At 43.9% G+C, this 15230-nt stretch overlaps 1 protein-coding gene across 3 annotated transcripts in view; it reads right to left on the bottom strand.

Annotated features, from left to right (window-relative positions):
* PRDM10 (PR/SET domain 10) overlaps nucleotides 1-15230 on the bottom strand; it is an 825235-nt gene that overhangs the window by 246605 nt on the left and 563400 nt on the right. For all 3 annotated transcript variants that reach the window (XM_069614147.1, XM_069614145.1, XM_069614146.1), the window contains exons 15-16: nucleotides 7090-7200; nucleotides 5706-5906 (exon numbers count right to left, since the gene is read on the bottom strand). In XM_069614147.1, the coding sequence (XP_069470248.1) occupies nucleotides 5706-5906; nucleotides 7090-7200 (312 nt within the window). The remainder of the gene's footprint in view (nucleotides 1-5705; nucleotides 5907-7089; nucleotides 7201-15230) is intronic.

Genomic DNA, 15230 nt, shown 5'->3' with positions numbered 1-15230 from the left:
TGGATCAAGGCAGGTCCATGCGCACACCTGATGCCTTGTGCGCTGCCAAGTAACTTGTACGTGAGGTGTTCCCAAGGTGGGGGTGGGAGGGTGCAAAGTCTTGCAGTCTGACAACGGACCGCACTTTGTAAATTAACTTTTTGAACAAATAGTACTTCTATTAGGTGTAAAACACATATTTCCGCCTGCTTATCATCCACAGGCCAATGGTATCTGTGAGAGACCAAACCGACTTCTTAAAGAGAGAACAGCCAAAATTAAGATCCCTTTAAAAAAGGGGTGGTTGCATTGTCTGCCCCTTGCTTTGTTTGCACTAACAAACCAACCTAGTTCAGATCAACACCTAACTCCTCATGAGTTGGTGACTGGATGTTGTAGGAGTACCCCATTGACTCCTCCAAATAGGGCAAGAACTTATGCAGACAGTGTAGCGAGGGCATTAGGTGATGAGATGCATGATTATTTAACAACAATGATTGCAAGTGTTTCTTTCATGTGTCAACAAATCAAAAACTGAAAGGAGGGGTAAAAAAAAAGCAAAAAAGACAATCAATCCCCGGGTAGTATAGGCAGTGGCAACATGCTCATCTTGGAAGAAAGACGACACAGAGCAACACAGGTTTGAATCCCAGATCTGCGCTTAGAAACCTATTCGGTATTAAGCGTGTTATAAATATCCAATTATACTTATACTGATTTTTATGAAACTGAAGATCTACTCTAACCTCCACAATTGTATCCAGGAGACACACCCCATTTTGAGGGTCCCCATGAGGTTGAGGAAGCTAGCCCCAATGCAGTAAAATTGAAGGGACAAATAGCGTGGCTACATCTACATGATGTCAAACCATATAAAGGCGAAAAATCGTCCCCTCCCGAAGACATCCAAAGAGAGGCAAGAGAAGTAGTTCCGTGTGTACTGATCCATCCAAACAAAGCAAGAGAAGTAGTTCAGGGCATGCAGACTCGCCAAACGTCTAGGAACGAGAACAAGAGAATGAAGTTCACATACAGACAATAGATTAGAATTTAATATCTTTTTTTAATCAATTAGAGATCGTTGGTTCTCAAATTTGATAAGGAGTAAATAGACCTGCAGTAACATTGGAACAATCCTTTTAGGCAGGTTTCAAGGAACAATGAAAGAAGAGCCTGGACGTTGAAGAAGAAAGAAAAGTGTCAATCATTGTTTATGATGACCATAATCACACTAGTATACACACTTATCTGTTATTTTTTCCTACATTTTGCAGAATTATCCAGCCTTAATACAAAGAGGAATAAATACCATCACAACATTTTAGAGACTCCTTACCATCCAGAAAGTTAGTAGGTTTTCATGGGATATTAATGTTAATTTCTATGGGTCTTATGATTTGTAGTTTTCTCATTATTATAGATAGTAGAAACGTGGCAAAAGGTAGTACTGATATAGAAGGTATTAATTAAACATCTATTATTGTCCCTACTAGAAGCACAAACAGCCTGTTTTTCAATCTAACTAGGAGGTTATTTCAAATTAAAAAGGGATGCTGAAGAAAACAAGGAAGATATAAATACATAGCTTGCTAATTTGTCTCATTAAAAAAATTACTCACAGTACCAGCACATGGAATAGGTGGGAAGGAGAACGTCAGATGAAAATTGATGTGTGTTCCATTATACCTTACGCTTTGGGAACATCTAAAATATTCATAGCTACAAAAGTATCAGTGAAAAAGGCACATTGCCTGATGCACCTTGCACTTTGCCTAACCAGAGGACAATTTCAAGGCAGGACAGCATCTGCAGTGAGGGTGAATAAAGCAACATCGTCAAGAGAATACAATTATGTACAAAATATAAACCCAAGAGAAAAACAAGAAACGAAGCACCGTAAAATAAAATATGAACAGCCTGGAATACATGGAGCAGGAATTAAGACAGAAGAAAATAAGGTGCTCAAATGTGAAGACAAGACTGGGGAGAAAACGAGAATGGTTGGAAAGTGGCCGGCTATAAATAAAAGGAACAGTGCTTACTCCTGAAGGATGGGCTGAATGATTGGTTGTGTGCAAAACATTAGCATTAACCGAACAATGGGAAGCAGTTGTGAGGAACCCAGAAAAAAGAATGTAAAGACCAGTGGCCTAAGACTGAAAGATTGTTGACATGGGTCAATCGTGCAAATACTGCCTCTGAAAAATATTTCCTTATGCTTCAGAAATAATGGCACAATCAAAGTAGGAAAAAAGTGTGGTCGAGCTTTTGACGTTCCAGGCATGAAGGAACAGCAGTACTAATGGGTCACTATTGGGCCTGCAGATCCAGAGCATATATGAAGTTACCGCCAAAGTGGGCAGGAGTGGGCTCATTGGTACTAATAAGTATACCAGCATTGGTAGTACCACAAAGCGACTTGCAGACAATACATTTCCCGAAAATGGATGCACACTTGAGGAAGTAAAGATCGCTCAACCTCTATCGCAAAAAGAAAGAGGATTATTTTTCAGCAAATTCATATTATGACATTCTAGATGAACATAAACTGTTTAGCAAAACAGCAGTGATATTTACATCTATATTCCTGCCAGGACTCCAGGCTGCAACAAATGGCAAGCGGGTGCAGATTATAAAATGGGAGCTGCTGCAAACAATAAATTAGACAAAAGGATTTAATGCAATCCGAGAAGAAATTAGGGCGATCAGGCTTTTGGCCCTCCAGAACAAGTATGTCCTGGACTTGACAGCAATGGAAAGAGGCGGGTGCGCCAAGGTTGGGCCTTCTTGCTGTACATTTATACCTGCCCATGATGACGAAAATGGAACCCTGACAGAATCAAGATGGAGGAAGTATACAAAATTGAAGATGATTGGTTTACATCTCTGTTCTCATGGATTGCAATTTGGCTAGCAAATGCTTTCAAAATGCTTTTAGCAATACTAGTGTCCGTGTTGCTAGGATCATCTTGGGACAATGTAAGAAGACGGACAAGAAAGTTATTGGGATGAGGATAATGATTGACATTGACGCTGGAACGGGTGAACAGATGCAAAATGAAGCCAGTGCCTGTGAGAATATAAAGAAAAGTACCTCTTGCACCCAAGTTCCATTATCCAAAGGATCAGAAAAGATATTTGGGACGTTGGATATTAAGTTCACCATCTGGAGAGTACTGCCACATGTCCTGGAGTCTGGATGAACACAAAAAGAATGCAGGACACCTGAGGGGGGTGACAAAGATTTGTATCCCAAAAAAAGAAGCCAGATGAAGAGAAAATGCTGATAAATGATTAAGAGAAGATAAGGACCATGGAAGAAGAGAATTTGGTCAAAAATTCAACGAGAGGGGGGAATGTAGAGGAGCAGGTAGGTGCTATCCTGCCAGTCCCCGCCCACTCAAAACCGTCATACTGAAACAGTCAGAGAAAAGCTATAGATGGGACCCCCTGTATTGTTCCGATACCGCATCGAGTGTATCAGAGATGTTATGCACTCAGACCGCCATGCAGAATGCACCCTCGCACTAAAAGTGTGGAAGGATATCACATAGGAGTTACATGGAAGGATGTTTGCCAAGGTGTCAGAATGCATGAGTGAATATCTTGGATGACGTTAAATGAAATCTGACAAGGACAAAGTGATGTCATGAAGAAAATATATGAACCTATGTGAAACGATCTGAAAATACTAAGTAATGAAGTAACGGAAGCACTAAGAGTAACATGAACCTAAAGCTAAAGTGATCATGAATCTAAAAAATAAAGAAGCAACTTACTAACCAATAACTGTAAATACACAGTAACGCAAGGTAGAAAGACAATGTATATAAGCTTGCTATAGAGGAATATATAACATGGCAAGGACAGCTATATCAGGAAAATGGAGGACGGTTCACGTTGAATGTAACCAAGCTACCTCAAAGACAGGCTGAAGCTGTAAGTATCAGGAGACGTGGAAGGAGCCACGTGAGCAGATGCGACAATGAGTCAAGGTTGGCCCAGAGCAAAAATGCAATTTTTAAAGGACAAGCACAGAGCACAAAGGGAATACGCGGATAAGCTCTGAATGTTAAGACATTCTTCTTAGATGAAGGAAGACGAAAATATCTGTGAGAGCCAAACTACTGGTCATTTAAAAGCATACAAAGTTCATATGAGATAGATTGTGCAAGTCTCTAGAGGCCAGAAGGAACAACAGCACCCTGCTTAATTAAATCAAATAGCAGTAAATCGAAGGCTGAAATTGAAAAGTTTGTGGTCCACTAACACTTGACTTAGAAGTCGAAATCAAAAACTATTCTTTAGAGCCTTAAGCTAAGATAGTGATGTGCTCGCACTCCCTTGAATGTTTCAGGACAGTGAGCAGCAACAAGGTCAAACTACAAATGAGAGACTTTGGCTTGTAGCCTGCCAATGAGAGATGGACTAATTACGAAAATGGGGAGTAGTCTGATGGGATGCAAACACTTAAGTTTCGTTTCACGTACGTGCTGCAAAGGAGCCAAAAAGTCCAAGGTTGGGAGACAACCTAACACAGAACGTTGCAAGAGCCAATCCCTCGATGTTTTGTCCACTATAATCAGTACTGTATGCATTTAGAGGTAGTTCAAGGCATGCCATGCAGACAAGGGGTAGCCAATGAAGCACTAACCCTTATATTTTATAAGTAGATATGTTCTCTTAACAAATCCCTCCCTTTGGCAGGTTTTGGATTTTGCCAGGTAGAATGATGTCATAGATGATGCATATTGGGGTATAAGACTGTTATGTAATCAAACTTGGTTGTGAGTGTGCATGCATCAGCCCGATGTTTGTCAGGTCTCTCTACTTTATTAAACGGAGAATAAAGTAGTATTTTGCCATATTACTGGAGTCTGACCGGTTATTTGATTTGTGACCATTATTGTAATTCCACCTGGCTCAAAATACACTGTTTGGTGCTATGGCACAGGCCTAACTGGTGACCCCAAAACAAAATCAGAGCAATTGACCCTGGTTAAAAATACCCCACTCGCAAAAATCATGTCAGGATCAAACAAACTGTCAGCAGATTTCCTGGGGTTCCCCTGGAAAGAAAGCTTCCACATCAAGTTCACTTATTACAGACCATTCTTAGTACAATCACATGGAGGTATTCTGGGAAGGAGATCACATCATCTTTTATGGCTGTGCCCCACCCCCTTGCTGATAACTCAGTTATGCATCACTTGAGCTACTCAAAAGGACAGCAGATTTTCCTTCACATCACAATGACCTATATCTGCCATCGTAGTTGTAAAATATGCAAATCTCACCCACCTACCCCAGCAGCTGTATGGCCTGTATCTCAATATCTCAAGGTCCTCAGAGCCCATTAAGTCCCTTGAAAGTTACTGCTTGAGTTTATGGAGTACAAGTTGGAGCCTTTCAACTCTAGTGATGTAAAGTCTTTGGCAGTCATCTAGGGCGTGGAGGGGAGCTGCATTTCTATATTAATTCCCATCATCTGCAGTCCAGTGAAAGGGCCTTTGTCCCTTGGCATCTCACTCAGCCATCCATTTCAGTTAGTAAATGCTTTTCATCCATTTGGCAATCACCTTGCCAGAGATGGCATTATGAGCTAGTACTGACCCTACATACCACCCAATTATAGAGGTGAACTATTTTGCATCTAAAGTCCTGAGACACTATGTGCAGAAAACATTTAGGTTACAATATCAGGTAAAAGAAAAAGCGTGCTGTACCTTGCTGCTGTACTGCTTGGAGCAGTGCGGACAGCAGACAGGATTGGTGGCTATTGTGCCTGTGAGCTGGGTGTGGGTGCTAAGCATGGGGTCTGGCTCCCCCGGTCCCGCTGGCCGCAGTTTCCGGATGCTTGGTGGTAGTTCGGCGCCAGGATGGTTCTTTAGAATATGAGCTTTACGTTTGCTGGCACTCTTGTAAACCTGCAAGACATTTTGTGGATGAGAATAGATCAGCCAGTAGGTGGAGGTAGAGCCTACAAAAGTAAGAACCACATGATCAGCCTATGCATTAGTTTATTGTTCTCATCAACCAAGGCAAGATATTTTGAGGTGGGGAAATTTATTTTAAAAAAAGGAGTGAATACTTGGCAGAATGGAACATGCAAAATGCACGCACTCAAAGGAGAATTCGATCCCTGGATTAAATGCTTTTGGTGATAAATGTCAACACTAGGGAGAGTCGCAAAACATTGATACAATGTAACCGCAAAATGTCTGCACTAGGCTGAATAGTGGAATCCTATTTGCAGGGTAAATAATGTTTCTTAACAGTATCAAATTGGAGAATCGTTTATACAAAGTCAAAACGTTTCCTTTTTTTTTTACATGTGAAAGAGGGGATGCCCACCCTAGGATGAAAATGGAGCTCCGAAAAGTTGGAATAGAGGTACCTCCTCGCAGGATGAAAAGGGAGTTTTTGTAGATGGTGAAATAGGGATCTATGGCGAAGCTCTAAACAGGCTGGGCCCTTCAAAAGCGTAGCAGGTTCCTCGACTTCAGGTGAAATTGGTGTTCATGTTACAAGGGGAAATAGGGGAATATTCCTAAAGCTGGTGGACATGGGCTCATTGGGACAGAGTGAAAAGTGGAATCCTAACCAAATGGCAAAACAAAGCCTATTTAGGCTTGGATAAAATTGGTGAATTGGGATCTGTTTCGGATAGGTTGCTTATGGAGAATCTTTGGACCTGAGCACAGCGACAGTAGATCCTGAATACAGAATGAAATTGGAGGGACTTGGCACAGCATACAAAATCGATCAGTGACGGAAAGGAGTTTTAGTTCTACATGAAATTAATCCTTGGTTGCCAATCTAATGAAAAAATTACTAATCAAAATAAAGTGGGTGGGATACTCGGGAACTATTTACAGATGGCAGTCAGCCAGTTTCCTACATATACACCTTGTCGCAGTACTGGCAGAAGTAATCTCAGTTGGGTTTGATGATGGGCAGTGTCCTACATATACACCTTGTCACAGTACTGGCAGAAGTAATCTCGGTTGGATTTGATGATGGGCAGTGTCCTACATATACACCTTGTCACAGTACTGGCAGAAGTAATCTTGGTTGGGTTTGATGATGGGCAGTGTCCTACATATACACCTTGTCACAGTACTGGCAGAAGTAATCTCGGTTGGGTTTGATAATGGGCAGTGTCAGCTCCGGCACTTCTTCGATCTTCATCTCTGGATGGCGCTTGGATAAATGATTAACCTGCAGAGAATGAGAAAGGAATGTGAAGTGAAGAAAGTGAAAAAGGACCCATCTATGCCACAATATACAGAGAGCAAACGTGTTCACCTGGAGCCTAATGTGCCAACAACATCTGTTCAGAAATAATGTCTAAATTGTAGATACCTTTAAGAGTTGTGTAGAACCATAGCCAGCTTTTCCAGAATGTTGGCCATTAATGTCAACTATATGCAGAAAATATCCAAATCCGCCTCAAGACATAGAAGCAGGGGCGGGGGAAGTGGATTGGGGGATTTAAGCAGGGGTTGGCAATTAGTGGCGTTATGGACCGTTTCAATTCCAGAATGCGAGAAAACTGCAGGCTGATACAAAGGCACAATTAGTCCACACAACTATCTTCACAGGCATAAACCACACCGATATACTGAATAATATATACAACAAATAAGTAGTTAAGCACATAATACATGGCATATGTATAAACAGAGCACATGTCTGAGGAGTCTCCTTACGCCTATTCTTTAATGTGGGTCCACTAGCACAGATAGACACACAGCACAACATGTAGCGAAAAGGGGCGCATGGAATGTGCCATGCCACCACTCATGACAAATGGACAGGAAAGTAAAAAATGAAAATATGCCTACCTACAGAACAACCGGATACATAGAACAAGAATTATAAGGACTAAGACATACCCCACTAACCCTATGCTCAAATCTCTGCATACCTAACTCACACTTGAATTCACACAACCATCCTCTCGCTCAGCAAACCGTATGCACTTCACCACACCGCAACAAAAAACAAACACATAAACTGCACCAACAGAACACAATGTCTCACATCAGTCCGATATTCACACCAAAGCTCAGCACACAGTGAAAATCGAACGGAAGCTTTTAACAGCACACCACTTTCTCAGTTTCCTATTCCCTCTTCACCCGACCAACCCATTCCCGCCTTCTTGTTTGCAGATTCACCCGAACGCCTGGGACCAATTCCCCTGGCGACGGTGTGCGATACAAATACCTTTAACATTAACATACGGTTAACAATCCCTAGTGCCGGCACAGCAATAGTACAATATCCAAAAGACAGCCCAATCTTGTTCTATTTTCTAGGCTCTATACCTGTGGTAAGCACACAATACATACGAGGTAGGGGGTGTGAAGAAAAGGGAACCAGACATTTTACCATGCAGGCAAAACAGTCACAGAGGCCCTTGAGGCTGTCAGGAACACCCCACATTACTCTGTCCCTCAAGGGCATAGTATTTGTTAACATGGAGTTTCAGAATCCCCCTCAGGGATAGAGTCCAAGAGGTTGTTAAGATGGACTTCTAGAATCTGGCCTGGTGGACAGATTTTAGGAGGCCACCCTAGTTTTAGTGAGCAAGGAACTCTGAGAGGTTAGCCAAAACCCAATGAAGGCAGCATTGGAGAGCAGTTTCGGCTATTCTCAGGAGTGTGTGAGTGGGGTCAGGTGTACAATGAGTCCATACACTGAAGCACACAATAATTCAATTTAGACAGTAATGTTTAAAACACAAACATTTAAGCCTTTTTAAACGCTAAAAAAATGTAACTAGCAGGTGATATTATCGCACAATACTCAATATTAAACATACATACATTCACCATAGGTTCTTAACATGCATTTAAATGACTTCAACACAGAAGGTAAGTACAGTAAAGATGGAACAAAGTCACAAGTGAATTCTCCTAACTTCAGCAGTCCAATCTCCAAGTAGAATGGGGCCTTGGGCACAAAGTTACAGGATCCACATTGCTTCTCCCCAGAATGTAGTCTCTGGAGGCAAGTTCTAATTTTACTTGTGTTGGTGATTGTTCTGAAGAAGATATTCAGCAAGGGTACTAGGTAAGTAAATTGTGTTCTTATTTTTCAGGAAATACTACCCAGGTTCGATGACCAAAAGGCAGTGCAATGGAAGATTAGGATACAAAGAGACTGCCCGCTTTGCGTTTACTTACCTCCCCTGACTCCAATTTTCCCAGATGACTTGGGTCGACGGGGGGGTGCGGTTGCTGGAGGTTGGATTTCCTGCCATTGGTTCCGTTGAGAGGTGAATATGAGCTGTGGGCGTAAGGATTCTTTCAGTCAAATCCAGATGCAAGATGCAACTCCTGGTGATGAATAAATGCAAGATTCACCGATGCAGGCCTCCTCAGGATGCATCACATGATGGGAGAAGGCGAGTTCCAGCGACGGCTACCGCACACAGACGACAGCAGGCACTCTTCCAGTTGTGGTGGAAGCTTCACTAGGAACAAATCCTTTGAGGCTCAGATGCTGACATTCGGAGGGAAGGCGACTTAGACCAAAAGCCGGCGACCACCGAAGATCCACTGTGATACTTCTGGCGAGGTAGCCCACAAGAGAGCTGGTCACTCCATTGAGTGGCCCAGGGACACTTCTGGGTCCTCAAGAAGGTGTCAAGACTTGTTGGTCCCACTAGTCGTTCGGAGATCAGGTAGTCCAACAGGGCTTCACCGGGTCAGATGCAGGAAGGCATGTCATGCCTCTTCAGGAGTATTCTTCGGATCCTTAATCGGCCATTCATCTATGAGGGATTCCTGGATCCAATGCGGATCTGAAGAAATAGTTGCAGGAATCCCCTTCTTATCCAAAATCCAGCCTGGAAGCAAGTGCAAGCCCACCAATGGTAAGGATCTGCACCACTCAAACAGCCAGTAGTTGTCCAATCAGGGTGCATCACTCATGCCCCACACAGACTCTCTGGAACCACAGATGTTAACTGGAACTAGACAGTCCCACCCACTTCCTGGGCTATACGCACACAAGGGTAGCAGTAGCCCGGGAAAGCAGCAGCTTTTCCAGGCAAATGCATGACATTTTGTGGGATTTCCTGACCTGGCAAGACAGGAGGAAGGCCAAACTAAAAAATAGCTAAGAACAATTGAAATTCCTTTGGCACGCCCATTTTAGGACACTGGCCACAATTAGTAGTCATACACGGTAAACATGAATGTGCACAATAGAAATACCACAAACATGGTAAAAATACATCTGCTGCCACCAGCTTGTCTTTAGGCACAGATAAAAGTAACCAACAATTCCACATGTAAAAAGCTTGGGTGATCCAAAAGTATCCCCATTGCACTGCATTGTAAGATGCTGTGTGCAAGGTTAAAAAGTAACAAAAAATCTAAAAGATAAAAGGGAAACAGTTTCCCAGTACTGGGAGTCGAAGGATTGATGAGTTTCCCCATAACAAATGAGCAAAAGACATGGGAAGTGAAGCTGAAGGCTTTACTTCCCCATAAAAAGTCAGAACAGGTTAAAAACAAAGCAAAATGATTGGGGTGTCTATAGAAACCATGAAGGGAAAATTGCCAAAAGAGAAAACCTTCCTATTAGAGGCCAGCCTATTATGGTAAACAGGAAAGACACTGAAGTTTAGCGAAACCGAGTCAAGGGATGGTAGCAGAGCGCTAGGTTTTAGACTGAGGTGGGGTGTATGCGTGGTTTAGGGCTACAATGGCACACAAACCAGTAAACGCAGGAAAGTATAAAAGTAGAAATATATAGTAGAAACACTTAGGAGCAAGCCTAATATTAGATCCCTAACCCTTAGCAAGTCCAGCTCTGAAATGAAATGGGGCCTAGTGCCCTAGAGTCACCAGTTCCACAAGTTCTACTGCTTACTATCGGATTGTACGATGCCAGTGGTTGCAGTTAAGTGGTCCAGAATTCGAGAAAAGTTCTCTTCCTGTCTCTCTCACCACACCAGGGAAGGCTCATGGGGAATGCATGACCAGACTACGAACAATTTTAGTCAGGCAAGGGAGAGCTAGGGCTAGGACTTTACACCCATACAACCCTATAGAGGGATGTTCCAGAATCCACTGGGCCCATTTACTTCTAGGCTTGATCCGGTAGAGCGAGGTCCAGGAATCAGGGGTGCAGATGTATTTTTCAGACTCTGAATTCAGTTTTGGTCTGTCGCATCACCTGTTTTGCGACCCAAGAGACTGGCCAGTTGGGCACACTTGACATGAAAGGACAAAGACTTTTGCAGAGCAGGTGACCTCAGGAAATCTCTGGGGATCGAAGAAGGTGTGATTAAGCAGGAGTCACCATGGTTAGGCGGTGAAAGGCGATCTTCGGTTTGCGAACAAAAATGCAGGCCCTGCGCGGTTTCTGTTGGGACTGGAAGGCTGACAATGCATGGACCGGCATTTTGTAGCACAAGTTGAAGATCCTCCAATCTCCAAGGATGCCCTTGGAGAGCCTACAGGGTTCAGAGAGGTAGCCCAGGAGAGAGCTGGTCAGTACACCGGGAGGCCCAAGGACACTTCTGAAGGCTCAGTAGGATCGAGGCTGGTTGGTCCCACTGGTCCACGGGTTGAAGCACTGTCAAGAGCCTTCCTGAGATCAGTACCGAGAAGCAAGGCTTCAACAGGAATTGGCAATACTGGTCAGCTCCAATGGTCATCCTCAGGTCTTCAGCAGGCTGCACTTCTACAGGGGTCTTGGCTCCAATGATGATCTCAAGAAGGGTGGCAGGAGTCCTCCTTTTATCCAGAATTTGGACTGGAGTCGCCACCAGGTCCACCAATTGTAAAGATCTGCATCGTTCTGAGTGGCAATAGCTGTACAATCATGACAGCCACTGGCCAAACATTCTGCCCAGCGACAGACACTCTGTGACTCGGATGTGTTCTGGAATCTCAAAGGCGCCAAAGATAAGAACTATCACCCTTCCTTGAAATAGAACCTTTTAAAAAACATTTCCTTTTTAGCTGCTTTCCTCCCACAGAGGTCTATTGGACACCCTTTCTTTTTGTTTTGTTTTATACTCCTGACCTGACTTTTTGGAGGTAAGCAAAGCCTTCTGTCTTACTTCCCAGGCATATTTGCTCATTCTTATTGGGAAACTGATCAGTCCATAAGATTATCAGTACTAAGACTCTTTGTCAATTTATTCTAACAATTGCACACTTACTTTGTATCCTTTTTACTTTTTCTGTAGTGTCCTTTTGGTTATCTGCTGTGCGGTGCCTAGGATGGGCTAGTGGCAGAGGATATATTTCTACTGTGTTTTATACGTTTTAATCATGCACCTGTGCATTTACCGCCAATGGCTACTAAAGTTGGCTAGCACCCCAAGATGGCCGTGCCACAAGGAGTTTACTGTCCTTGGGCCATATAGTTCTTTGGCCTTCTTCCTGCCATCTCAGATCTGGAATTGCCAATTATGGGAAGCCCTTTAGCTGCTGCTTTCCTGGGCAAAGAAGCAGTGTCTATGTGTGAGGGCCCGGATGTGGTGGCTGGGACTGTCTGGTCCCAATCCACATCCAGGTGCCTGAACGTCTCTTGCTGGGCAGATGTTGTGGCAAGTGGCTAGCCAGTTCCAGTTTGAATGGTGCAGAACCTTACCATTGGTGGACCTGGGCAAGCTTCCAGTCCAGATCCTAGATAAAAGGAAGACTCCTGCAGCCATTCTTCAAATAATCTTTCATGCCAAGATTTCTATGAAAAAGAGCAGTCTTTTGATGACTCGCGGTCAATTCTGGCTCCTCTGCCTGAGCTCTAGAACACCTTTGTTGGTGCTTCAACGGCTATATAAGTGGGAACAATCAGTCTCAACCCTTGCTCAAGGATCTGTTCCTTCTGAGCCTTTGGAAGAGCCCCTGCACCAACCGGTAGACCGACCTGCTCTCTCCTGGGCTACCTCACTGCAGCTGTTCCATGGAACTTCGAGGCTCTTTAGATTAAGCTACCAAGTACCTGCAATTGCATTTTCAGACTTTGTGCGTCAACGGAAGCCATGCAAGACCTTCTCCTTTGCAACTAGAGTCACCACAACCAGGGACAATCATTCTTCTTCAAATCGTACAGGTGTCCTGAGGTTACCTGCTCTGCAAAAGTCTTGGGTGTTCAGCTGCAAGGTGTCTGCAACAGAGATTCCAGCACTGTAACTGACCAAAAGTAAATCCTGCATCCAAAAGCGACTTCTGTACCCACAGACCCAAGGGCTTTTCTCAACCGGACTGAGCACAGAAGACTGTTTCCCTGATGGATTCCGAAACCTCTGCCCCAATTGTCAGGAGAGCCTGGAGGGAGCGACCAATTACGAATTTGAGATCTAAGGACCCAGGAAGGAGTAGTCACAGTGGTACGGGTCAGGAATGGCTGGTGGACAGGCAAGTCTGGGTGTTGGTTTTGGACCCGACAGTGGTTGGAGTCTGCGCTGAGCGACTTGAAACCTATTTCCAGGCAGGACCCAGGCAAAGTGACCCCAGCATGGAAGACCCCCAAGAAGACAATCCAAAAGGCAAAGGACAAAACAGTAGGAAGATAACTTGGAGGTCCCCTAAAGGGTCAAAGGAAGCTCACAAGATATCAAGGGTCCCTCCAGGCAACAGGTGACAGTCCCACAATGAGAACAATAAGTGACTCAAGACAAAGAGTAGATTTAGAGCAGACAGCCACTCACTATCCAGGCCATCACAGCGAGAGGGGCTCCCATTTATAGGCACCAGGGCCAGAAGGAGCTGCAGGTAAGTAAGGGCCAGCAAGAATGGCCAGACAGTTCAGCAAGGAGAGCTGGAACAAGCAAAGGAAGAGCACAGCAAGTGGTTCCTGGGCAAGGAGAAGCAGGGATGAAAAGGAGAAGCATTTTTTTAAAACAAAAATACAGGTGTGTGTTTGGGTTAGGGGACTAAGGTGAGTGGGGGCAGGGTGAGGGTGAGTTAGAGGCAGCTGGGGGGGGGGGACACCCCTTCCCAACACTGCAAAAACGGCTGCAGTGAAAACACCACTGCAAATATGCAAACAACTAAAAAAAACACGAGGGAAAACATAAAAATATATTAGTACATACGCCACTGGGCAACTCGTGCGCTAAAAAGATCTACAACATTGGTGTAGCCAAAACAAAAGAATAGCTTCCACCAGTATACTCCCAAGCACACCTTCACAGTGATAATATCACACTTGGATCAAAATGGGGTGCGTAAACACTCCAGTCCCATTAGTCAATTTGGTAGTAAGGGAGCACATCAGGTGAAGAGTTGCAGTGGCAGGGGAACTGGAGTTCACCGTGAAGTTGCATTCACAAAAAAAGTATTTTGGTATGGAATTCATCTATGTCTGAATTTCATAGGTATTAAAGATCTTCATTCAGTTGCACTGGTGTAATGTTTCATTGTATAATGCTTTAAACAACATGCCCAGCACTCAGAGAAGTTCGTAGTAATTAGCAACATTTCATTTATTTCATCTTGGTGTTATAAGTCTCTGTATGGTGCCTTTATAAAATGTGCCGAGCACTCGAAGACCTTTGTTACAATTAAAGATGGTGTCATTTATTTAGTTTCTTTGCTAGATGCTTGTGAAAGTTGCCTTTGTAACATGTACAGCACTCAGAGGCTTTTGATAACGTACCTTTTCATATACGTGACCACTCCAATACAAAGTAAACTTATTTGTTCAAAGATTAATGAGGTTTTCATTCGGTGACCTTCGACAACGAGACTCCTGCACGCAACACTGCAATACATAGTAATCCTCCTTTGAACTTCAAGGATTTGCATACCGGGTTTCCTTTCACATAGAAACTCACCGGTTGCTTCTTTCGGTGTTTCCGCTGCACTGACTTCTCAGCCTTTAGTCCTCAGCTTTAGTACTCTCTCTACTGCCCTTCAGGCACTCCTGGGTCACCATCTGATTCCAGGAGAATGAGCACCGCGAATGCCTCCAAAAGGGACAGCCTACAGGCATGCCTTTCCTTTGTTGTTCGCTCGGTGCCACAGAGCCCCAGTACCCAAGCTGTACTTGAACCGTCAATGTGTTGCATGCACACAGCTTCCAGCTGCTTTCTCTGGCCTCTCCGCTGCTGCTCCTTCTATGCCACGGCTTCTCCTGATTCACCCTCACCTGCTCCGCCCCCTCCTGCAACTAGATTGGGCCTTTTATAAACCTGCAGCCTCCTAACAGGCTGCAGATGCTGTTGTACAATTAGCCCTGCCTGACCATCATTAAGGGGACATGTGTGACAAAGG

Source organism: Ambystoma mexicanum, chromosome 9, assembly GCF_040938575.1.
Source record: "Ambystoma mexicanum isolate Mex_15411 chromosome 9, UKY_AmexF1_1, whole genome shotgun sequence".
In the NCBI taxonomy this organism is placed as follows: Eukaryota; Metazoa; Chordata; class Amphibia; order Caudata; family Ambystomatidae; genus Ambystoma; species Ambystoma mexicanum.
Note: the sequence above shows the minus strand (reverse complement) of the source record. Positions and strands in the feature narration are given on the sequence as shown.